General features: G+C 41.7%; 1 protein-coding gene across 2 annotated transcripts in view; it reads left to right on the top strand.

The window, feature by feature from the left end:
* The window catches only part of adgrl1a (adhesion G protein-coupled receptor L1a), a 118,280-nt gene that overhangs the window by 86,447 nt on the left and 6,266 nt on the right, over positions 1-25,567 (top strand). For both annotated transcript variants that reach the window (XM_084925714.1, XM_084925713.1), the window contains exons 5-24: positions 3,526-3,733; positions 3,939-4,203; positions 6,708-7,035; positions 9,611-9,904; positions 11,907-12,010; positions 12,960-13,145; positions 13,339-13,377; positions 15,040-15,220; positions 15,788-15,910; positions 16,800-17,008; positions 17,099-17,272; positions 17,845-18,048; positions 18,591-18,811; positions 19,099-19,165; positions 19,338-19,429; positions 19,558-19,726; positions 20,012-20,167; positions 21,236-21,332; positions 24,002-24,124; positions 25,508-25,525. In XM_084925714.1, coding sequence (XP_084781840.1) covers positions 3,526-3,733; positions 3,939-4,203; positions 6,708-7,035; positions 9,611-9,904; positions 11,907-12,010; positions 12,960-13,145; positions 13,339-13,377; positions 15,040-15,220; positions 15,788-15,910; positions 16,800-17,008; positions 17,099-17,272; positions 17,845-18,048; positions 18,591-18,811; positions 19,099-19,165; positions 19,338-19,429; positions 19,558-19,726; positions 20,012-20,167; positions 21,236-21,332; positions 24,002-24,124; positions 25,508-25,525 — 3,258 coding nt within the window. The remainder of the gene's footprint in view (positions 1-3,525; positions 3,734-3,938; positions 4,204-6,707; positions 7,036-9,610; positions 9,905-11,906; positions 12,011-12,959; positions 13,146-13,338; positions 13,378-15,039; positions 15,221-15,787; positions 15,911-16,799; positions 17,009-17,098; positions 17,273-17,844; positions 18,049-18,590; positions 18,812-19,098; positions 19,166-19,337; positions 19,430-19,557; positions 19,727-20,011; positions 20,168-21,235; positions 21,333-24,001; positions 24,125-25,507; positions 25,526-25,567) is intronic.

Genomic DNA, 25,567 nt, shown 5'->3' on the forward strand with positions numbered 1-25,567 from the left:
TGGCAACAGGGATGGATGCTTGCATGTCTTTTAATACTTACTTCTCTATTAGGTCATCCTTTCTGTAACAGTAGAGACTAGGCTTACATGTTTGTTTTTCTTTGTCCTTTATTTTACCTTGAGGCAGAGTTGTTCCTGGCTTTGTTTATGGGTCACCTACATGCAGAGCCTTCCTTAATAGAGTTTATTTCTCTATTTACAGTACCATTGCACTTTTAAGGGGATGTCCTACTTATGCATGGCTGTTTTTCCCTCCACACTCATTTTTATCTACTCCGATGATATTTTACCCTCTGCAGCCTTTGTTTGAAAATATTTTGGAATACAGTGCCAGATTAACCATTGCTCTCAAAAATATTTTGCATATTTCAGTCACCCACATTCATATTTGCAAAGCAAACACCTCAGGCATCAGTACTTTCTAGCAAACATTTTGGTTTGACAGTGGAGCATAACAAGCTTCCCTCTTGTGAAGAGTCTGTATTCAGTGTTTGTTTATGCCTGAGTTTGATTAGATTCGTGTTTGGCTGCCAGTCTCAATCCCTGTTGGACCTCTCAGACAGAACAGGCTAATTCCTAAGTGGTCCAGCACCACAGAGCACCATGCACTATCAACAGCGGTATGACAGAAAGCAGAAAGAGACGGCTGGATTTCCAGAAGCCTTAAGTAACTCCTCCATCTTACTGTTGTGATTCCCCTCCTGCACCAGACTCCATGCAATATTCAAGACAGTTTGAGCCTCGTCTGATCCATCACTCTAACAGTCACTGTGTGACAGTGCCTGTATGGCTTGTGGGTGTGTGCGTGCATGTTGTGCACCATCCTTGTGTGAATTCCAGTGTCTGTCTGGTATCCATGGGCTCTTTATGTCATCTGTTCCGAGTCCAGTTAGGCCTAAGATGTGTTAAGTCTTGAGGTGACCAACCAGTGTCCGGTTCTGTTGTAACCCCAAGCCAAAGAGACTTCATAAATAAACCGGTGGGGAAATGTGGCAGGCTCGTCAGATGTTTTATTCTGTAGTTCCACCAACATTCTCACTCTCTTGCCCTCATGCGTTTTTGTTTTCTATTGCTGTGATGTCACTGTGCCGAGGATGCCAGCAGCTTTCCTCATAGATAACCAGACACTCCCATTGGTCCCAGGGTGCTCTCGCCATCCAGCAGGATAACACAGCATCAACCAGCTAATTTATAGCAGTCCCCTGTGCAGGGCTCTAGACTAACTTTTTGCCATGGGCGTACCGGTACGCCTAACTTTTTAAAGTTAGGCGTACCGGCACAAAAGTTAGGCGCACACAAATTTTATAATAATTTATATAATATAATGTGTTTTTCTGGATACACTGTGCTTTTTCAGCATTCAAAGATTGATGACACCGTGTCAGAGCACTGGCTATGAATTTCAGAAGGATCAGGCCTTAACTTAACAGAAAAGTTAGCAATAGTTCTTTTCCTATTACAGCTACATCCACTTCTGTCGTGCCTAGGCTGCTCACTAGGGCTGGGTATCATCACTGATTTCTATAATCCATTCGATTCCGGTTTTCAAAGTCCCGATTCGATTCAACTTAGCCTCAGACAGTCAGAAATATTATAATTCTGATCATTTATCAGTACTGACTTCATCAGAATTGTGAACATCACAGCAGATGCCTTTGTGTGAAAGTAACTGAGAATAAAACACAGAAAAACATGAAGGAGATTTTCCTGGTCTGGCTTTTTATAGCAGATAACCTTAAAAATATTCTACAATGTTCTGCATATAAAGTTTAAATTTCTTCAGTATTGAACAACAGAAAAAATAGGCTTTCTTGTCCGAGGTCATTTAAGTGAAAAAAAGAAAAGAAAAAGACAGCAGCCGACAGCGCTGTAAACAACGGTAGACTGGTGGGTAATAAGCGAATGAATAATACAGAAAACAGAGATTGGAGACGGGAAACTGTTCTTGAAGTACAGAGAGAGATAGAGAGAGAGCTAGCTGTGCATGAAGTGTGATTTTAATAGTCGTGGAAGCAAAACAGCAAAATTCATGACGACATTGATCAAATGTGAAGCGCAGTTTGCTGCTTCTTTTGCTGCTGGCTCGGTGAATTTTGGTTGGAGAGAGACAAAACCTGCAGCTCAGATTCAGCGCAAAAAGACGTAATCACAGCGCGGACCGGACGCATCAGAATCGCTAAGCTCCGACAGCGTGTCCGTCTACGGGCCGTCGGGTGAGAAAGCCGAGAAAGACAAAGTTGATTCTGATGCGTCGGTTCCGCTCCGTGTTTACGTCTTTGTGTGGAATCCGTGTGCCTGCTCTCATTTACTGTTTGGTTGTTGTTGAAATGTTTTTGTGAGCTTTAATCTGAGAATCTGGCGTTCTGGCAAAACACAGTTATATTTAAAAGTCGATTCAGGATTTAATGAATTGATATCGCTTTATTCAAGCTACTCACCTCCCACTTCCACCTGCACTTTCAACTGGACCACGGCCAATCAGAGAGGTCCCGCCCCTTACTATCTCTGATTGGTTTAGTCCACGATAGGGGCAAAATGTGTGTCTGTTGTTGACCACAGGGAAGGTTGCAGATTTTTTTTTTTTTTTCGCTACCCGAACAGTTGGTCGCACAGGTGCAACCAAATATTTTTTTTTAGTCGCACCACTGAAAAATTTGGTCGCATTTGCGACCAAATTGGTCGCACTCTAGAGCCCTGCTGTGGGTGACCTCCACCTGCCTGAAGTAGACTTCCTCAGTGTGTGTGTGTTTGTGTGCACTTGTTTGTGTATGGATGGTGTGCAGGGGTTCCACTTGTTTTTGTTTGCGTGTAGTTGCCTGTGTGGAATAGACTTTGTGTCTGTATTTGTTTGTGCGGAATATTTGTGAGTGGGTGATGTTGAGTTGCAGTTGCAGAGGAAGGGGAGGCCTAGCCAACCTCACATCTTTACCCCGGGATACTTTTTTTGTTCTTTGAGGCATTACTCTTGACTGAGAGCCAAATTTGAGTCCTAATAAAACAAGCTCCACAATTACTGTTTTACCACCCAGTGGCAGAGCAAAGAAACAGAGGCCTTTGAAATAGAAAATGCACAATCAAATAAAAAGTAGGCCAAGATAAATTAGATTAGAGACTACATTTAAACTGCGGCGGCAGCCAGAAATCTCCCATTTATCATATCCAAATGGTTTCCAACCACAATGCTGAAGTTCTACAAACGAGCTTTTATGTGTTCCTTCATTTTAAATCTGATAATGTACCTCACCTTACTCCCCTTTTCCCATCTCTCCATTCTCCCCCTACTCTTTGTCTCCTTTTTAATTCTCAACTTATTTTTATCTCCTCATATCTTTCTCTCGACTCCTCCATGTCTTTTTCTCCTGTTCTATTTTCAATGGTCTTTGGCCTTTTCCCATTTCCTCTCTCCCACCCCTCCCACTGCCTTGATATCTTTTATTTCTTTCAATGCTCTGTTTTCATTTTCTGTCTCTTCCTTTTATTCCCTCTTCTCCTCCTCTCTGCACCAATGCTTCTCTACTGCTCCAGTATTTGTGTGTCCGGGGACACTGCTGCGGGTGCAGGTGCCCAGCTCTCAGCAGGAGGCAGAGCATCAGGCGGGGGCATGGTGTAAGGACCCGCTACAGTCAGGGGACCGTCTGTACGTCATGCCCTGGACCCCCTATCGCACCGACATGCTGTATGAGTATGCCTCCTGGGAAGACTTCAAACAGAGCCGAGCCACCACCACCTACAAGTGAGTGCGCCTCCCACTGTCTTGGATGATCAAATGGCATCTGCTGCGGTATCGATTTATTGGCTTTTGATGTGGATATGGATGGCGATAGCAGAATGCTCTTATTGTGGTGTCTGTGTGCCTGCCATTAGCCATCTTGGGGGCATCGCCATGCAGAATGGAGAATTGGAGAAGTGATTTCTTCATCTGGATTCTGTCTCAACAGGTTACCCAACAGAGTTGATGGCACGGGGTTTGTTGTGTACGACGGGGCAGTGTTTTACAACAAAGAACGCACACGAAACATAGTCAAGTATGACCTACGTACGCGCATCAAGAGTGGAGAGGCGATTGTCACAAACGCCAACTATCATGACACTTCACCTTACCGCTGGGGAGGGAAGTCAGACATTGACCTGGCTGTGGATGAGAACGGCCTGTGGGTTATTTACGCCACTGAATCCAACAACGGACGACTGGTGGTCAGCCAGGTGGGAGAGCAGTTTGCACAGAAGGGGATGAGGTGTGGATTATAAATGCGGGAGTGGATTATGTTAAAATCTCATCTGACTAGTCAGGCAAAAGGTCATATGTCACACTTGAATTGAGATTACACAAGTGCACTGACAAATAAGATTAAAGAGATGTTGTTGGCCCCCAAAAATGAATCACAAAAACATCATCTGCAAAAGGTTAGGCTGAATTTCAAATCCAATTGTGAGAAAGAATAATCCCCTCCAGCATGGTAAATATTTCATTTATTTTGTAGTTGCCCCGCAGTGTTGGATTTAATAACTTACAATCAAAAAACTGTGGGAATGATTTAGAATTGTTTTCTGCACTTTAAACATATAATACTCTTCATCCTCTGTAATACAAAGTCACATTACTTTGCCCTGCTCACTCTGCAGCCTCAAAATGTGATCCATGACCGTAAACGTGAAGCATTCGTATTTTAATGCCAGTTGCTTCTTTGTTTCTCCGCCAACAAAACCGCAATCAGGCAGAAAGTTCCTATATAAACAGGGTATAAAATTAATGTGTTGCTCAGATAGTCGTGTCTCATTTATTATCACTATCTTTGACCTTACCAGGAAATTGTTTTTCAAAGCGTATATGTTAAACTATCAATCTGAAATATCAAACCCTGCATGAGCTATTACAGTGCAGAGTAATGGAGTGACAAAGTAGCAAACAAGAAAGCGATAACTTTCAACAGAAATAAATGCTTTATTTTGTGGGGAGTTTTGCTATTTATTACAATGTTTTGAAAAAAAAAAAGCCAGACGAGGAGTATATATAATTTTACCTGTTATTTTGAGTACTGAGTCATATTTAAGAGGGTTTTTTAAAAAAAAAAAAACAACTCAAACACAGTACCTAATACAAGGGGAAAAAAATATTAGTTTAAGAGGGCATGGAGAGCTTTTTTCAAAATCAAGCCGGGCTTTGGATGCACTGATCCAACTTCTTCCATTTCTAATCTGATGCCTTGTACCAAGCTAATCCCAGTGCTATATTAGTAATCTGTATTCCTCACTATAAGGAAGAGACTGGGAATTATTCTTATATGTGTACGGAAACATCAAGGTCAACTTAAAACAGCTTGCCTAAAATAATAAAATTTAACTAATTTACTGAATCGTTTGTATATATTAGTGAAATCAGAAATGCCAAAAAAACCACAATAAATTTCCTTTTATTTGAACATAAGAGTAATTAAGCTACTACGTATTGCTGTCATTCACAGCTGAGCTCCTTTCTCCGTTTTCCTCCTCACACACTAGAGCTGAAAAGATTCAGCTGAAGTGAAATAATATACATTGAGTTGATGACAGGTGTAATGTTAGTGTAAGCATAATAAAAGCTTCCCGTGAGTGTTACAATGAGCCAATGTCCTTCTAGTTTGTATAATGCCTCTGAGCAGACATAGTGAGAGTGAAGGTGAATGAGCAAGCAGATCTTTTCAGTCATGTGAACTCAATTTGACCATAGTTGGCAGTTAAGTGAAGACTTTTCCAAACATACAAATAGAAACTATTAGTATATTAGTGTGAAAAACTTCCAAGCTGCTGACCCTTTATTAAAAGCGTCTTTTGCTCTATCTTAGGTATGTCACTGGATCAGCTCATTGTCACCAATATCCGAACCAGCTTCTGGGATCAGTATCAGACTGTTAGTCGATCTAAATAGCAGACTGGCGCATCCTTAATTAAGGCTATCACAGGCTTAGTCTTCAGATTCACCATCAGTCATCTGATGTGTCAAAATTAAGTGACTGGTGATGGACAGGCTTCAGATTTTTCTGTCATTGCCAAGCTGTCAGAGATTGACGATGACGTCATCATTACTGTGATGTTACACGTCGGTTTCTTCACTTGTTTTCAATCTCAAGTTCTGTGTTTTGGCTTTCGGCAGATCCACTGAGAGACACACCTAGCTGCATGCCTAATTCAGTAGTGAATTTTCAGTCCAAGCCCTCGAGCCTAACTTGCTTTATCCAAGACTGTCTATTCAACTTTAATAACAACAAAATAAACATTATGCTGTGTTAAATCAGACCTGAAAATACAGAAGGGGATCACAAAGTCATTAGGCAGGTATTTACATTTAGGTTACATCAAGTAAGAAGCGGGGTAATTTTCTCATAAACCTCCATGCAATTGGTCTTTTTTTTTGCAACAAGATGAGTCACCCCCTGCTGGCATTAGAAGGAATGTAGGATTAAGGTACTTGAATACTGACTCCTCAGACCCAGAGGCTACATCCATCTTTTATATAGACTGTGTTTCCAACATCTATCTTTCTGTCTTGATCTTAAAACTTCCACTAACTGAGTGATGTTAAGATATTTAAAACGAACCATTGAACTAATCTTAAATGGCGCAATTTCCTGAACCTTTTTAACAACCATAAAAAGTAAAAATCCCTCTAAAACGTTGCTGATTCAATTCTGCTAAAACTAGCCATTTGAATACTTCCTCTTTGCTCACAGGTGAACCCTTACACTCTGCGCTTTGAAGGCACCTGGGAGACCAGCTTTGACAAGAGGATGGCGTCCAACGCCTTCATGGCTTGCGGAGTGCTTTATGCAGTGCGATCAGTCTACCAGGACGATGACAGTGAAGCAACGGGTGACCTGGTGGCGTTTGCCTATAATACCAATCATGCTCGAGAGGAACGTGTCACCATTGCTTTTCCCAATCCCTATCAGTATATTTCCTCTGTGGACTATAATCCTCGAGACAACCAGCTTTATGTCTGGAACAACTATAATGTGCTGCGCTACCCGCTGGAGTTTGGACCACCAGATCCTACCACTGGTAAGAAGAGATCTCATCCCATCCCATAGCTTACACAGACAAATCATGTGTACAGTACAGTTGCAAATACTGGTGTGTGGTATGTGCATTTTTTTCCTATAGATGTTTAGCTTTTTGATTATGAGATATTTTGAGTCATGAGTGGTAAAATATGAGATTGTAACAACAAGTATACAGCGAGGTCCATAAGTTGTAAATTTGCCTCTGTACACTACCACAGTGGACTTTAAATCAAACAGTCAAGACTATTAGCTTTAATTCAAAGGTTTCAGCTAAAGTATTAGATTAATTATTGCGGACATTTTTTTTTTTTACATTGTCCCCTGTTTTTAGAGGCTCAAATGTAATTAGACACTTGACTAACAAGCAGTTCTGTGACCAGATGACACCTGACCCCCTTGTTATTCCAAGACAAGTTAAAGAGATAAAAGATCTGGAGTTTTTTCCAAATGTTTAAGTTACATTTGTTAGCTTTTCACTGGAGCTCTCAATGTAATGGTCAATTATATTGACAGTTCCAGTGAATGGCCTCCTTCATTTGTCGATGCAAGTGAAGGAGGCCATCAGTAGACTGAAAAAACAAAATAAACCTATCAGAGACAGCACTTTGAGAGGGGCTAAATCAACAATCTTCAAAACATCTTTTTAAGAAGTTCTTAAAAAAACAATGAATGTACTGGCCAGCTCAGCAACACCAAAAGGCATGAAAGACCACAGAAGACAGCTAAAGTCGATGATAATAGAATTATGTCCATGGTTAAGAAAAACAACTCCACAACATCTAACCAAGTCAAGAACACTCTCGGGGAAGTAGGTGCATCATTATCACAGCCTGCAATCAACGACGCCTTCATGAATGGAAATACAATCGAATGGAAATACAGAGGGCTTACAACTAGGTGCAAAACACTGATTACACTCGAGAAAAAGAAGGCCAGATTAGACTTTGCCAGAGAGGCTGAACAGTTATGGAAAATAATTCTTTGGACAGATGAAACCAAGATTACTTTGAGCCATAATGGTTCCATAATGGTTCTAAGAGAAAAGTATTGAGAAAGAGAGAAACGGCTCATAATCTGAAGCATATCACGTTATTGTTCAAATATGGTGGACGCATTGTTATAGCGTGGGCATGTATGGCTGCCTGTGGAACTGGATCACTAGTGTTTATTGGTCATGTGACTGTTGGTAGAATTAGGAGGATGCAGGATGTACATGGCACACTGCAGCGCAAATGGATAATGACCCGAAGTACGCAGCGAAAGCAGACAAAGATGTTTTCAAGGCAAAGAAATAGGATGTTCTTGAATTACCAAGTCACATGATTTCTACACAACAGAGCATGTTTTTCGGTTATTAAATACAAAACGAAATGCAGAAAGACTCACAAACAAGCAGCAAATGAAAGTGGCTCCAGTAAAGGTGTGAAAATGGCTATAATTCCTGGGCAGTTATTGCAGTACTTTTATAAAACTCCACTACTATAAAACGAAAACTACATCTTGATTTTATCTTTTGTTTAACACCCACTTTGGTGATGTGAAGATGCAAAGTCACAACAATTGTGCATAATCTGTGCATACTGACATACATGTTTTCTACCGACAAGCTGATGATAAGGTTATTTCTTTCCCCCTAAAACTTGCATGACAGTTAACATTCATTTGGTAATTATGTTGGGCAAGATGTTAAACATGTGACTAAGTTGGACACATTGAGTATTTACGCTTGTCACTCCAAATAAACCCATATGCTTTTGACACAAACACTACTACGAATGTTTTCAACAGAAAACATTTTTCTTCCAGAAAAAACAGGAAGATGAAGAAAAGCATTTAAAGTACAAATTCCAAAAACTGGACTCAAACGATTATAGTTCTCTCCCCAGCTATAGTTAAAGTAAAGAAGAGCTGCTCAGGTATGACTTCTGTAGCGCTTCATGTAAGCATCACTGTGTCATGGGTAATGAAAAAGCCATTCAGAAATAAGGCAGAGGATGAAATGGGAACGCCACACTGCATTTTGGCAGTCCATCAGTATGAGAAGGCGGTTTGGATGTACTGTACATCTGAGCTGCATAAAGGCCTGTATGAAGCTCGGATTAGGTCCAGAGAGAGATGAGGCGGAGACAGACGGGCGGCAGCAGTCTGAGTTGCGTGCTGACTCTGCGTTTGATCAGTTAGGATTTTGTAGTTGTGATGGCTTGCTTTTATCTTCGCATTAGGTTTGGTTGTTAGTGATGGTGACTTCTCTGATACATTTGATAAATTATTTACTTCTCCCTGACTTGTGATGCTGCTTTCTCGCCATCTCCTCCCTCTGTTTCTCCTCCTCTCTGCGGAGAACTGGCTTTGAGAGACTCAAAAAAGTATTTGTCACCCCAATTATTGTCAGACTAACTTTTGAACTCAGCTTCTGAGAGACATCTTACATTCAGATGCAAGTGTCCTTCATTATCTTGATCTTAGCTTTTGGCTTTTTCTGTCAGGTTTTGCTCTAATAATTCCCTTACAACCCCTTTTAAGTCTCTCTCTTTTTCCATGTCTCTCTGTGATTTACTCTTGGGTTACCTCAGGCCCTCTGACCACCACTCAAGTGACCACCACTCTTCCAGCAAGGCCGTTCACCTCCAGTGCGAGCCCCTCTACTGCCCGCCCGCTGGCCCCCACCTCGCGCCCAATCGGTTCCATCAACAAGAATCCTGATCTTCGACCAATCACTGCTACTGTGCCTGTCACCCGCCGGCCACCTCACCCTCCTCAAGGCTCAGAGCCACAATTTTGCGAGACGAAGCTCGTCCGTGGTGTCCAGTGGCCAACAACACAGCGAGGAGAAACAGTGGACCGTCCATGTCCTAAAGGATCTTTAGGTGAGAAAAACCTGCGTGCATTTATTTTCAAACATTTGTTCTTTTTTTTTACTCATCATATGAGCTTCAAGCGTACTCGTACATAAAGTACCATGTGGGTGTTTGCCATATATATCAGCGCATGTGCCCAAGTGATAAGCACGTTTGGGCACTCACACTTGTTTTTTTCCGCTGCTGTTGTCTTCCATCCTTGCGTTGGTCCCACCAGTAGGCACGGTCCCCAAGGACTTGCAGATGAAAGCTCGTCCTCCACAAATGAAAGGCTCATCTCCCAGAGAAACAGAGCTGATTGAAAGTGGCGAATAATAAAATGAAAGACAAGGCAACACAGGCTTCACCTCCCTTCATGCTTGCTACTCTACATCCTAAACATCCAGCCGTCAAAAAACAAAAAACCTAAAACAAAACAAAAAAACTCTGTAGTTGCAGAAAAAAAGAAATCTCCTCCATCTTTCTTCCAGTGTCTTTTGCTGTTTCTTTATGTTCTCTCTGCGTTAAATCAGCAGCAGGCTTAATTGCCTCGTCTTGGCAGCGCTCTCAAACCTAATCTGTGGTCGATGGAGGAGAGTATAGAGAAAAGTAACAGCGAGGAGAGAAAAATCAGTGGGAGAGAGAGGAAGAAGGGAATATGAAATGCAATGCCACATCTGCTCTGATCCTTTCTACAACTATGAAACGTTTGCTGCTAGGGCTGTGCGATATGACCAAAATCTCATATCCCGATATCTATCGTTCGATAACGATATAAATCACAAAAATGTAACATTTTCTGTAAATTCTGTGAATCTCGGGCAGCTCGACTTGCGGGAAGTGTTTCCAGCTGCGCGTCATGTAGCTGGAGTCGAGTGTTGTAACCAATGCATGAAACTATACATTTTTAGACATAAGTTGTAAAGGCCGCCATTTTCTTTGTGAGTATTTATCACACAGCGTACTGCGGGGAAAAGCCTGTTCTAACGTTTGAGTCTAAGGTTTATTTTTTAGCACCTGACAGCTCTTTTTTGCTTCTCATCCGTAAACACTCTGCATCTTTCACGTGATTCGGTTTATTTTGAAAAGTCTCAACAGGATCTTGAGCTTTATTGTGAAAGGTTTATGTGGAACAAGCGGACACGCGGTGGTTTTACTGTCGTTGTTGCTAACGACAACGCATAAAAACAAACGCTTGTCTGTCTGTAGTGTGGTTATATTAAATGTAAGAGAAAGAGAGAACTTTAAGAAATTAATATAGCCACTACAGTGACCATCAAAATAATGAAAAAATATTGCCGTAAACAGTTTATTTTGCGACACCACGAAACAAATGATAGCGTAAAATGAAACGATAGACGTTTTTATATCGTCATCCGATATATATCGTTATATGGAGCAGCCCTATTTGCTGCATTGTCCCTGTCATCTCTGCCGTTCCGATCTGCGTCTCTCCCTCTCGCTCTTTCTCGTCTCTCTTCCCTTCTCTGCCTTCTCTTCGCAACTTAACGTTGGTTATTTGTGTTAGCAGCAGACAGACCCTCCTCTGGTTTAATCCCCCCATGCTGTCCTTTCTCTGAACCCCCGTAACTGAACAGAAAAACTTAGCTGGAAATGAGGTTTGGTGGAGGGTGTTTTCCTTCAGGTGTTTGACAGTGAGAGCTCTTACCTGGTGTCTTTGCTGTACGACTGTGTGAACGGAGTAAGCATTATGTGCTACGTGAGGATGTATTCCTTTAAAGTCATTCTTTTTACATCATCGAAACCTCTTCTTACCCAGTCATTTTCTCCCTCACTTTCTCATTACCTGTACTTCATTATTTAACCTTTTTCACTTTTGACCCATTTTCTCTGAAATTCTGCTCTACCTCCTCCTTCCTGATTCTCTCTCATCTTCAAACACTTTGAGTAATTTTAAAATTAATTTCCTTCCATTTTTCTTGTTTAAAGAAAAAAAAATCTCCCACTTTTGAGACGCCTAATGCTTAATATATCTGCCCCCCCCCCCTCCCATTCTTCTGCTTTTCTCTAGGCATTGCTTCATTCCAGTGCTTGGCGGATCAGGTCATGTGGAACCCACGGGGTCCTGACCTTAGTAACTGCACCTCCCCCTGGGTCAACCAGGTAGCCCAGAAGGTGAGACCTGGAGTCAAACTCCCTGGCCATGGGTCTGTCCCTTTCCTGTGCCCCACTGCCCCGACTATCTTCCTTGTCCACCTCCACACACACATTAACATATCTCTAGGGCTGTCCTGATTAAAATACAGACTCATTTCAAGTGGCTCTTTATTACAAGGCATCTGCTCTTAATACTTAATTAACTCACTTTTTTTTTAGGTAACATACCTTAATTACAGCTAGGGTAATTTATTTAAAAAAAAAAATCAGCCGTAGCGTCTCACAGCTTGCATAGAAGTCAGCCAATTCAATTTCATTTTGTCTTGCTTCGATCGTAGTCTCATATAATCCATTATACCTGTGCAGTAGCTAAACGTCATGGTCTCTAGATGATGCCCAGTGATTAACTTAGCTGACTGCTATTTAAATTTCCAAACTGTGTTACTAAATACTTTGTGGAAATCTGATCATTCCCCAATTTTGACAGTAATCAGATTTCACAGTCTATTCAAAGTGGAATTTGGAGTACTCTCGTTAACACAGCTACATTTCTGCTGGAGAAATTCTTGATTGTTTAGCCATGCATGCCGCTGAGCAGCTTTCCTAAAGGTTTTTTAAGTGTGTGCATGTGCCTGGAAGGGTAAGTAGCACCGCTCTGAAAAGTAACATCATTGAAGAATCCATTATACCTTCTCCTTTTGGTGAAAATCAATTGCAATTGCAAGGCGGTTGCTAAGGGTGTAATTTGCAAGTGAAACGGGGCTAGGGAGAATAAAAACTTCATGATGTGTTGTACAAGGTCCATCTTTGTTTACAATGATGCAGGAAGAGCTGGTAATGAAGACGGAAATCTGATTACTGAAAAAACATCAAGCTGAGGGTTTTGTGTGCAGAGCATGTGTATTGTTGTGGTTGTGGTACGCGTGAGAACATTTGAACAGTTTGGGGTTTGTGTGTTAATGTGCAGATAAAGAGTGGGGAAAATGCTGCCAACATAGCTAGCGAGCTGGTGAACCACACTCGGGGTCGGATCCAGGCTGGAGATGTTAGCTCTTCTGTCCGACTGATTGAGCAGCTGCTGGATATACTGGATGCCCAGCTTCAGACCCTGAGGCCTGGAAACAAGGAACCAGCTGGAAGAAACTACAACAAGGTAGAAGAGAGTGTCAACAGTATGTGCGTGAATAAAGACACACACTTGATGATAAGATATATTTAACTCAAGAATAAGAAAAGAATGCTTCGCGTCATGCAGATTTACTTAGCAGCTCATAAGCAAAAAAGGGGTTTCTGTTTTTGTTTAGTTTTTTTTTCTTAATTTCAGGCTTTGTTTTTCTCCCTTCTAGCTTCAGAAGAGAGAGCGGACCTGTAAGGCATACATCCAGGTAGCTTTCCTCTTTTATCTAGCTGCTTTACATGCCTGTGGAGTCGGACTGCTCTGTGACTTAGAATAGCTGAGGGAAGATAAATCCTTGAGCAGACTAGGCTTGTGGATGAAGTTTCTTCAGCTCTGTATTGTGATTGATGCTGCTTTTGGAATCATCACTTTTAGAAATTCTGGTTTGTTCTGGAAGGCAGTGTGAGTAAGATGTAGAATAACTTCTGCCAGACACCATGTACTAAATATTAAAGTATTTTCCAGAGCAGGGCAAGCTGCTCTTATAGTTTTTCTATTGCTCATGGTGTGCATATATGTAAAATTACATTTCAACTAATGAAGAAGTCATCTGTCTGTGATTTAATTGTGGCTTTTTTGCACTGTGAGTGGTCTTAAATGCATAGTAGTGCCCTTGGCTTCACTGTGTTTCACAATAAGGGACAATATCTGTCGCTTTGAGAAAATGTAATTTGACTATAGCACGAAAGGCAGCAGTTGGTGTTACTACACCCTTCTGTGCTTTTTCAATATTTGTGCAATATCTGTGGTTCTGAGGGAGCCGTAATCTAATATCAGGAAAAGGCCTTGTGTATGCTTCTCTGTAATGATGAAATGCGGCACTCTGCAGCGCAGTCTTTTATGTGCTTTGACCTGTCTGCAGCATATAGTAATATGACCCCACATCTTCTAATCTCAGTTGGTGCAAGATGAATGTAAAGGCTGCTGTGTAGTATGTTACTCGACCATTATTTTTTGTCACTTACTGCAAAGGTAGCTCACTGATCCGAGGATAAACGAAAAACACCCTCTGTCTTCTTCTTCTGTAGCTGATAGAGTGCATTCTGATGCTGAATTCATTTTCTTAACAGCAATGGTCTTTATTCCACGCAGCAGTCAATCCTTCATTTTGAGAGGCCTGAGCAAGAGAATTACATGATTCATCAAGCAGGCTACTCCAATAAATTGGATAGCTGATACAACCATCAAAATTGCCATTAAATGAATTGTAAGTGTGAAATAGAATGGTAATATGTCTTACATAGCAGAGTAATAAATGTAGTGCAAGGAAGTGGTGAGTTTCTAGGAAGTTATAGTGCAATAGACTTTGCACTTTGAGGTGCTAATGTTACACGGTAACACTTTACAATATAGCACACAAAATGAATACTTACCAAAAAAGTGACAAACAAATCAGGAACTAACATGTTTAATGGCTAATAAGTACCTAAGACGTCTTTCTGAAAGAACACAATGCTGGAAACAGTGTTAATGAACCAGTGTCTAATAATTAGTTACTAGATAGAATTGGATTTACTCCGGATTGGGTTCTAAATGACACAAATTCAATAAGCAATAGCAGTTACTGCACAATAATGAAAATGTTATTTTGTGTTACCTGGTGTGCTATTGAGTAAAATGCTAAGTAGCTGCTAGGGATGCATCTGAACTTCATGATTACCTTGCTATTGCCTTACATTACATTTGTGTTCCGACTTGTGTTAAGTAGACAAAAGAATCAAAGCGAGAAACTTCCTGAAAAGTTAAATTAGTTCCTCATTTGTCACTTTTACTATGTATGTGCCTTATTGTAAAGTGTTCTTGCTAACATCGATCATATTACTGATGCTACTGATGCTAGCATTAATGCTATGCCTTCTGCACGGGCCAGGCGGTGGTGCAAACAGTGGACAATTTGCTCCGTCCTGAGGCTTTGGAGTCATGGCAGGACATGAACAGCACAGAGCAGTCTCACACTGCCACCATGCTACTGGACGTCCTGGAAAAAGGAGCCTTCCTGCTGGCCAACAACATGTACGGGAAAAACTTTACAGACCGAGCGCCCAGCATTGGTAAGAAAACAGCAGTGAGGTCAAGATCAAGATGTTTTTTTTATTGTTACTTCTGTTATGAAAGCACAATCACGAATTTTTAAGGTAGAAAAAAATAAATCAAAAAGTAGCGTTTTTTTCTTTTTTGCTTTTATTTTATCAAAAATATGTAATATAAATCTTGTTAACTAGAAGGACACTCAAGAGTCATTTGCCAAGGACAGTGCCTATCACTGACTTTTACAGTGGCAGTCTGGATCTGTACCAACATTTTATGGGTTTGTCTTTTGAGCATGCACAGCTGCTGCAAGTTTAATGAAATTCGCTCTGGTAGTTTATGCTTAATGGTGAAGTAAATTTAAAACAAATCAGTCAGATACACAGGCCAGCAAACAAACAGCACTGAAAATATACCTCTACCTCAGCTTCTACCTTGGCAGAGGATTGTTGTACACATGAATTGAGGCCAGTACTGACTGCTGTTCAAATGCAATGTGCAGTTTTAACTCCAGATTGTGGCTCTAAATTTGTCTTGTGTTTTTTTTTAAATTAAAAAATATGCACCAATTTCTGTGTTTCTACCATCAGATCTCCAGGTGCACGTTGTAAACACAGAGATGGACATGCAGGACTTGTCCTTCCCGCAAAATTACGCCAGTGACAGCACCATCCAGCTTTCAGCCTCTACTATCAAACAGTACAGCCGCAACGGTCAGCAACCCTTACCCCTTCCCCGTCTGAAAAATTGCACTGTCCTGTGCAGCCTCTCTCTTAATGTTTCCATTTGCATTTTCATGCAGTCTTAAAACAATCTGCATGCAGTTGACTAAGTTATTGGTTCATAATAATAGGCTAATCAGATTAACAAAAGCGCTGAGACAATTTCTTTTCTTGATGGTTTCTTAACAGCAGTCTTAATAGAATAGCTGGGGAGGCGTGTAGATTACAATCGGCCCCAGTCTGACAGAGCAATCTCAGCACTCCCTCTCTCCTCTCTTCCCCATCCCATTCCCTCACTCCGTCTCTCTCCACCATCTTATCCCCCGCTCCCATCTCTCTTGTTTCTAACCCAGCACCCCTACCGCCCCAACCCCCAACGCCATTGCTCCCCTCCTCCTTCCATGGCCCCCTCATCCCCGTTTTCTGTTTTCTGTCTCCGCTTGGCTCTGCAGTGGGAACGAGATTAGAATGATTGAAACAAACGCACATGAAATATTCATATGGAATAATAAGAGATCTGTGAATGCTTGAGGGATGAATGTTCCATTGCCCTCCACATTAAATCTCGCTCTCTTCCACCAGTCAAAATGAAACGGTCCTTACCATCATTCTAACCTTCACTAACTCACTCTCTCTGTCTCCCTTTCACTCACCCTGTCACTCCCCACTCTCTGTCGCTGCCATTCTTCCAGCCCTTTCCATATTATGGCCCTTTTTCTGTATTTGGTTCCCCCCCCCCCTCGCTTTCTGCTCTCCCCCCTTTTAGATTTCATTTGTGTTTCCCATTTCATTTAACATACACCTTTCACCCCACACTTACTTTACTTTTCACTCTTCTATTTATTTTCCTGTATTAATTTGTCTGTTTTTTTATGTGCAGGACAAGTCAAGGTGGTATTCATTCTGTATAAAAATTTGGGATCCTTTCTTTCCACTGAGAACGCCACTGTGAAGATGGAAATGGAAGGACCAAACCACGATAAGAAGCGCCTGGTGGTCAACTCTCATGTGATTGCTGCCTCCATCAACAAAGAGTCCAGCAGAGTGTTTCTCACTCAGCCAGTGATTTTCACGCTTAAACATCTAAAGGTAGGCAAATTCAAATTTCTCGTTTGTCATTCTGAAAGATGCACCTCCACTGATGTTTTCCTTCATCCGTCTCTCTTTTTTGTTCTGCAGTCGCACAATTACAACACTCCAAATTGTTCTTTTTGGAACTACTCCGAGCGCTCCATGACTGGCCAGTGGTCATCGCAGGGCTGCAGGCTACTGGACACTAACAACACACACACCACCTGCTCTTGCAGCCACCTCACCAACTTCGCGGTGCTCATGGCTCACCACGAGCCCGACGTAAGTAAACAAGGGCGTGGCAGGCACACACTTAAATTGCAAGCCTGGTAATTTATGCAGACGTTCACTCGTGTGAGCATTAGCGCTCGCTCACTCTTAGTCACACACCCTCACACACATGCACATTAATGTTCCCTCTCAAGGCTGACAAGCTCTTTGTTTTGAATTTTCTCTTTTCCTCCTTTCACTCTGACATTCAGGGAGGCACAGGCTTACAAATTCATGTCCCTCTACTTCTAACTGACATTCACATGAATTTGAATGTCATGTATTTTTTTCAGGACGTCTTGTCTCTTGTCTTCACACTTTAGCTCCTTGCATATATTTGCAAATATTAAATAAGGCAATTTGGCTCTTTCTCTCCCCTCCCCCTGTTCTATCCATCCCCCTATTGTTTCTGCTGCTTATCTCCTATTCCACTATTCTTTGTTCTAAATTTCTCTCTCTTTATTTGTCCAATTCTGCTCTGCTGTCTCTTTTTCCCAATGCTGCTTTATAACCTAAACCCTTGGATCTCCCTCCCTCCCCACACACACCTTTGTTTCTTGCCACCGTGCAAACCTGAACACCAGGGACAGATGCACGAGCTGTTCCTTTTTGTGATCACCTGGGTGGGGATTGTCATCTCCCTGGTGTGTCTTGCCATCTGCATCTCCACTTTCTGCTTCCTGCGGGGGCTCCAGACTGACCGCAACACCATCCACAAAAATCTCTGCATCAACCTCTTCATCGCAGAGCTGCTCTTCCTCATCGGCATCGACAAGACCGAAAACCATGTGAGTCGGTAGCAAAGCAAACGGATACTTTCTATGGATAGAGGTTTACTTGTTTTCTTTGATATAAAATATTTTTTACCACCTTTGCGTTTACTGTTACATGTCCCCCTTTAAAGCTTAGTGTTTGTGTCCATTTAATGATACTGAATCACAAGATCTAGTTACTTTTTACATATTCCGGTTTGAAAATGGCATTAAGCACAACACAGGTGACTTTTTAACTTTTTTTTATTGAATGACTTTGAAGCTGAAATCGAGGCACTGTGTCATTATCCTACTCTATAAAACATTTACTGCACTGAGTAATGAATTACCACTCAATAATATGCACGGAGCCTGTGACCCAGGGGCAGCTTTTCATTTTTCCCTTGTCAGTGTCCAGCACTACTTCCAGATAGTAACTCCGTTCTATCCTCTTGTGGTTTCACTCAGTTATATACCTTAATCTTAACTGTATCTCCTCCTCTAACTTCATATTTTCTCTCTCCTCCTCCTTCTTCTCTTTTCCCTCTCTCTGCTCTCTCCATGGCTGCCACACTCAGATTGCCTGTCCCATCTTTGCTGGCCTTCTGCATTTCTTCTTCTTGGCTGCCTTCTCCTGGATGTGTCTGGAGGGTGTGCAGCTCTATCTCATGCTGGTGGAGGTCTTTGAGAGCGAGTACTCACGCAAAAAGTACTACTATCTGTGCGGCTACTGCTTCCCCGCACTGGTGGTGGGCATCTCTGCAGCCATAGACTACAGGAGCTATGGGACCAAGAAAGCGTACGTGTGAATACAGGCCTTTTGCACCTGCAGATTGAGAAGTAGGATTATGCTATTCCCCCAGATGGAAATGTAATATGCAGTGCCGTGTGAAGGGCTCTTGCACCTCCCCACAGACTGTGTTCTCTGAACACACTTAGCCAAAGCCTGATGATTAGCCTTCATAAGATAATCCGCTGAGACAGAGAAATAGTGTGTGCATTCATGTGCATGAGCTCAGTGTGAGTGTACAGTTGTTTGTTGGTTTAGTTGTGCATAACTCACTTGTCTCCTCTGTGCCACTCCAGATGCTGGCTGCGAGTGGATAACTACTTCATCTGGAGCTTCATTGGACCTGTTTCATTTGTTATTATGGTATTAGCTTTACTGTCAAGCAGTATTATTAGCTTCCATATTTCGATATCCCGCAGTCAGAAGTATTTCACCAGCATGCAATTTTGCAATGTTATTAACAATATGAAGTCAGTAATTTTGGACTAGAGTGCTCACTGCACATTATTTATTTCTTCCTATCGTCTTTCCTTAGCTCAACCTCATTTTCCTCATGATCACTTTGCACAAGATGATACGCAACTCTTCGGCACTTAAACCTGACTCCAGCCGCTTGGATAATATTAAGTGAGTTCAAATTACTCAGTGAGACTCACGCATTTTTATTTTTGAAGAAAAAAGACATTTCAAATTGTCTTAGTGTATCTGTGCATCAACTCAGTGTTAGTTAATACCTCGTTCTCTGCTTCGATCAGGTCCTGGGCACTAGGGGCCATCACTCTGCTCTTCCTACTTGGCTTGACATGGGCCTTTGGCCTCCTCTTCATTAACGAGAATACAGTCATCATGGCCTACCTTTTCAGCACCTTCAATGCCTTCCAGGGCATGTTCATCTTTATCTTCCACTGTGCCCTGCAGAAGAAGGTAACAATTCCAAACTACATCTTAAAGGCACTTTATATAAATTGAATTAATTACGACTAAGCAGCTGAAATGTTGTGTAGATGAACAAATGGATGGATGTGCCAGTCTAATTGAAATTCAGTAGACGTGCTCAGAAATATTGGATTTTGTTTCATTTTGCTGTGGCTGTGCGATAAAAGGCTCTGTTGCTCCACATTCAGTTTAGCCTATAGAAACGAAAGTGTTTGTGTTTATGAGTGACTCTCAAACCTGTCCACTGTGCCGGTGGTGTTATTTTCTTTACAGGTCCATAAGGAGTACAGTAAATGTCTGCGTCACTCCTATTGCTGCAGCCGCACCTCTACCAACAGCTCCCACGGTTCGTTGAAGAACTCGGGCCTCCGTGCCAACAACCGCTACTACAGTGGCAGCCAAGCTCGCCATGCAGCAGCCCACAGACAGGTGCAGGCAGCACAGACCCACACATAAACACTCGCAAACATATCATCAGTTTTTTAAAATGGTGTTTTTCTAAGAACAAATGATGAGTAAAAACAGCCTGTGCAACAACACGACTGTTTTAGTGGAACAAAATGAAAAATGTTATCTGTTTTTTTTTTTTTAAACAAAAAAATGTAAAAACAAAGCAAATCTTTTCAAAATTAGGCATGGTTTCTCACTCTGCAGCTACATTTTCTCCCTGTTTAAAAGGTCTCTTATGTAAGATTATGAAGTACAAAATGAGTATCTGCTGGATTTGATTGCTCATCAATACCAGTGACTCACTGATTACTAAATGCTCTTGAATTTAGTTATTTAACTTACTTGTCAGCCCACAGCCTAAGCCAAAGGTGCAAAAGCAACATTTAAATAATTTTTTTTTTTATCAGTGCACACACGGAGCACATTTAAAGTGCGTTACATTATGATTTATGACGTGCAAATGATGCCCACTAATCAGTTGGCTTACTCTTATTTCTACTGTGAAAATTGAATCTTCATTTTATTTATTTTTTAAATGTTTGGCAGTTTTTCTAACCATTACTGAAAGCCGTGTGCTTGGGAGGCTTGATGACTCAGTTATAAAGATATCCTTTGTAGTCCACATGGTGTATATATAGACACAGGCATCATGCACGTCATTGGAAAATACTGTAGATGCTGACATATGCTCAGCTGCACAGACACATACACAAACAATGGCAATTATTGCTCACAATCGGCAAACAAGCTTTTTCAAACTGTAATAACACTTCCAAACAACAATTACATCGGCTACTACAGTCATGTCTTACAAATCTCAAGCTTGTTAGCCCCTGTCACGATAACATGACAAAGCTGTGTTTCTCTTTACTCAATGCCTCAGTCTCTTTGTCTGGCGTGTTTGCCTATTGTTCTTTGCAGATTAGAGCGAGCCCCACAGTTTTGATTACAGCTGCCCCACTGAGTTACAAAGTCTACCCGCCGTGTTTCTATATTTAACTTGTTGTGTGTTTACTGCCACTCACTGCACCATGCTTCCTCTTCCAGAGTCGGATCCGCAGGATGTGGAACGACACGGTTCGGAAGCAGACGGAATCTTCTTTCATGGCGGGAGATATCAACAGCACCCCGACACTCAACCGTGGTGAGACCTCACTCTCTATATTTCTCCCTCCATTAAATCATACTCGCTGAAATTCTCAGACACACGTGACGCACATACAGATTTACAGCATTTAACAAAGAAAATAGAGAACGGGAGTAGCGTGGACAGAGCCGTTATTCTTGGGTGTTAAATATGAACATAAAATGATATGTACATGTTCATGTCTTTAATGTGCTAAGATCAACTTTTAATGCTATTTGCCTTTTAGCTTTCCGGCAAGCTGGCAAAGAGCAGTCACCGGCAGCAACAGTTTAAACTGAATAACAAAATGGTTAAAGGCTGGTTGGTGATGGTTTGCAGTGCAGTGGCAGCTGCTTGTCAGTAAAAGCACTTAGCAGCTGCAGACCTACAGTATATTAAGCTCAGCTGCTATATTTTGTGAATATGTGTTAAGTTCGTCTAAGTGAGTTCACCATCCTGCATGAATTTCTCAGATGAGCTAATTAAGCAGATTTATGTGTAATCAATTAAAAGGAAAAAAAGAGGCGGCGAAGACACTTGGCTACAACAGTTATCGTCCAGAATGATTTTTTGACTTTCCTTTGCCACGAGAAAAGGTTGTGAAGACGTTCCCAGGCAATTATTGCCGCTCAACAACCAAGAGACATTTTTTTATTTTCTTTTTCCTCATTTTACTTTGTAAATTAGACAAAATCACAAATCACCAGCTGTGTGATGTTTTTTTTTTAGACACACGTGCTCCCACTTTTTGTGTTGCATTGCCAAATCTTGTATATTTGTGCTATATTCTCCTTTTAAAAATATATTTCCCACCAAATAAAAAAAGAAATAGACAGAAATCTTGATATCTCTGTCCCAGTTTTCAACTCTTTTAGCTATTCCATGAGATCGATTTCATCCAGACACACATTAGTGATGCATGCAGTCCCCTCCGAACTCGAAGCAGCACACGAAGAGGGCAAGATCAAATATTTAAGACGTGAAGAAGTAAAAAAAAAAAAAAAACAGAAGCATGCATGGAGTCACTGATTGTCTCAGCCTAAGCAACTGGTGGCGTCACTGCCGCAGCAATCAGTGACACTGAGACGATCAAGGTTGGCTCAGGTTCAAGATTGGTTTGGGGAGGGGGGTGGGGTGTTGATCATGACACAGAGGCAGTCGCTAAATCAGCCGTCACTCTCTATGCTAATTTCATCCATTTTGTTTTTAATGAACTGATTAGCGTGTGAGCGAACAGGGGGTAATTATTCTAATTGAGGAGAGTGACAGGAGCAAGGCAGGGGGTGAGAAAGAGGTGAGGTGTGCTGCGAGTGAGCTGGATGGATGAAAGGTGGATGTGTGTGTGTGTGTTTATGTGTTTGGTGGGTCGCTTTCTGGGTCTTTTCTTCAAGACAGAGCAATCACCAGGCCTGGAAGAGACACACACTATGTGGATCACTCTATGGTGCTCTGTTAGAGACAAACAACTGTGCTGTGAAGCCTTTATTTTCTTCACTTCTCTGAAAAGTTTGGCAGAAAGCGGAAGACAAAAGGGAGCACGGGAGACGAAAAGAGAGATGTAGAATAAGACGCTATCATGGAGGAGTAATTAAAAAGGCAGAATCTGGAGGAGAGATGCTGCGTTGTTATCACTGGCATCTCAGATCTCTTTGATTTCCCCACTTCACTTCTCTATGAACCGCAATCTCTTCCTGACAATAGTAATCGGTCCCAAAAAAAAAAGGCCTGCAGTATATGCGCATACACACACAGAGCCTCCGATGATTTGCCTCGCCCTACTTTTCCTCCACACTTAAAGCGGGTTTCTTTAATTTTCTACAGGATATTCCTGTGTGGTGCACACAGACAGCGAATCCCAACTAATTTGGTGGTGTTTTGACAAAAAAAAAACTGGCACAAGGAGCTGAGAAAATGTGGTTGAACGCAGCAAAGCAAGCCAGGGAATGAAGAGAGAGGGGTTTGTGTGGCACGCCAGAAAGATGGACAGAGGAAGTGTAAGAGGAGTGGAAATGACAAATAAATAGCTGTGTGTGAGTGCATATTTTACTTTTCTAGAATTCCCTGCTCCCTTTCTGTGTGATGAACGGGTTGCAGGAGACCTGAAGGTTGCACTTTGCCTTGGACGACTCTCCGTCATGCTGTCCTATTTTTAATTTCATGGCATTTCTGTTCGAGTTGCCTCAGGCCGGAGTCATACATGGGCTTTATACAACATTCTCAGTGTGCCATTTCTTTGAATTATATTTGTCTTGTAGTGGCATTCACGTTTCAGTGTGAAATTAACTGTTTCAATGGCTGCACCCTTAGACTACATAATGGCATGCATTACTAGTCTCTCCCATCCGACTGCATTGTCAGATGGAAAAAACGAATAGCAATGCTCTAAACAGTACCTTTCCCCTGCAATTGTATTTTTACTCAAAGGTTACAATCAGCAGGCATGAACACGGTGGAGAACACTGTGAAATGCATTACTCCATAAAGCACTGGCATAACAAAAATAGCCCCATCTGAATAAACAGTAAATATTTTGGTGATTCCAGATGTTATTAGAGTCTGGAAATGTGCATTTCAGAATGTCACACCTATTGTGTGCCATGTTTCCGTGCTTACTTTGCATACGTTTGGGGCAAATTTATGATTATTTTTATGATGATGTTTGTACTTTAAATGCTTGTGTCTTGCAGCAACCATGGGGAACCACCTTCTGACAAACCCGGTGTTACAGACTCGCTCTGGTACCTCTCCTTACAACACTCTGCTGGCTGAAAGCTTCACCCCGCCCTCACCTGGTGTCTTCAACTCTACTGGTTAGCTCCTCGTGAACACTTCACTCTGTGTGTGCAGTTTTGTTGCTGTATGTGTGTGCGTAGAGTATGTGCTCAGCTTGCTGTCCTTCTGTCTGTTACTCTGTCAGCAGTTTGGCATGGTGTATACATCCAGTGTGTGCGTGCATGTGCGTGTGTCTCTGTCTTTTTTGTTTTTTTTATCCAGACTATGTAGCTGTCAGACAGATTCACTAGGCTGAGCAGAACAGAGCCAAACAGTGCCTACAGCCTAACCAGCCATCTGGTCAGATCTTGAATCTTCATGAGAACAGCCACAAATTGATTAGAAGTTTAGCTACAGCTGTGACTGCCAAAATCTTTAGGATGGTTTTCGCTTTCCAGTCAGAAAAAGTCGGCTTAAAGCATGCTGGCTGCTGAAGGCGAACAGACAGCTCTGTGAAAATGAACAGTCCATCTGGATGTAGGTTGTTCAGGTATGTGTGTATTTACGTCCTTGCTTCTGTTTCAGAGTGGGACTTAGCCTAATAGCTGTGTTATTGCATTGCGGTGTTCTAGCCCGGCTCTTTGAATGCCAGTAGCTGCAGAATAAGACATGTCTTGTTAATTGCTCCACTATAGTACCAATATTCACTTGGTAACTGAGAAGTATTACTGTGTGTAGCTGTTTCCTGCGCATCCGCAGAGTATCAGCCTAAGTGTCTGAGGACTGAAATTTAAGGCGGCGTTTCTTTTAAATATTTTAAAGCCTCTCTGCACAATACGTCAAGGCTGATGGCCACAGGCCTGGCAGCCAAGTCATTTTTAGAAGAGAGTGGTAGAGGAGAGGGAGAGCACTTCATTAGAATGTCTAATTACCCACACCACCATCGACGAAGAACGTTGATTAAAGTCGTACTACACATTAAATTTTAAAAATGAACACGCTTCTCACTTTTTTGTGTGACTTTTGCTTTGCTGAGATAGTGATTTGGTATGGGGGGGGCGGGGAGAAAAAAGCACCATTTCTTTGGTGTGTGGAAAGGAGTTCATAAAATAAACATTACTGCTACTGTACAAGCTTTTGTATGAATTATGTATGTATCCAGGTATCACTGACAATACTAAATAAATATCCAGAATATTTTTCTTGAACTTAGATGTACGGTAAATGTTGGAGGAAGGTGTCAAAAAAACGGGACTAAGTCTGCATAAATCAGAGGTAATGTGACCGCGGATGTGTTTGGGTGTTTGGCAAGAGTTGGCTGGTGTTGAGAGTGGGAGAGACAGAGAGAGGGGGAAGGGATGGAGTAACAAGGATGCTTTTTTCTGCCATCTATGTTTCCCTTTTAGAAATGTTTGAAAAACAGTTGCTTAATACTGCCTTTTATTTTATTCACCCCACATGACTTTCTCTGCAATGCACAGGAACCTTTCGTGACCCAAGTAAGTATAATGAACAGTTTTCTTGCCTCGCTAGAATTTGAT

The sequence above is a fragment of the Perissodus microlepis genome, chromosome 4 (genome assembly GCF_051167445.1).
Source record: "Perissodus microlepis isolate ML-2025 ecotype Zambia chromosome 4, ASM5116744v1, whole genome shotgun sequence".
Classification (NCBI taxonomy): domain Eukaryota; kingdom Metazoa; phylum Chordata; class Actinopteri; order Cichliformes; family Cichlidae; genus Perissodus; species Perissodus microlepis.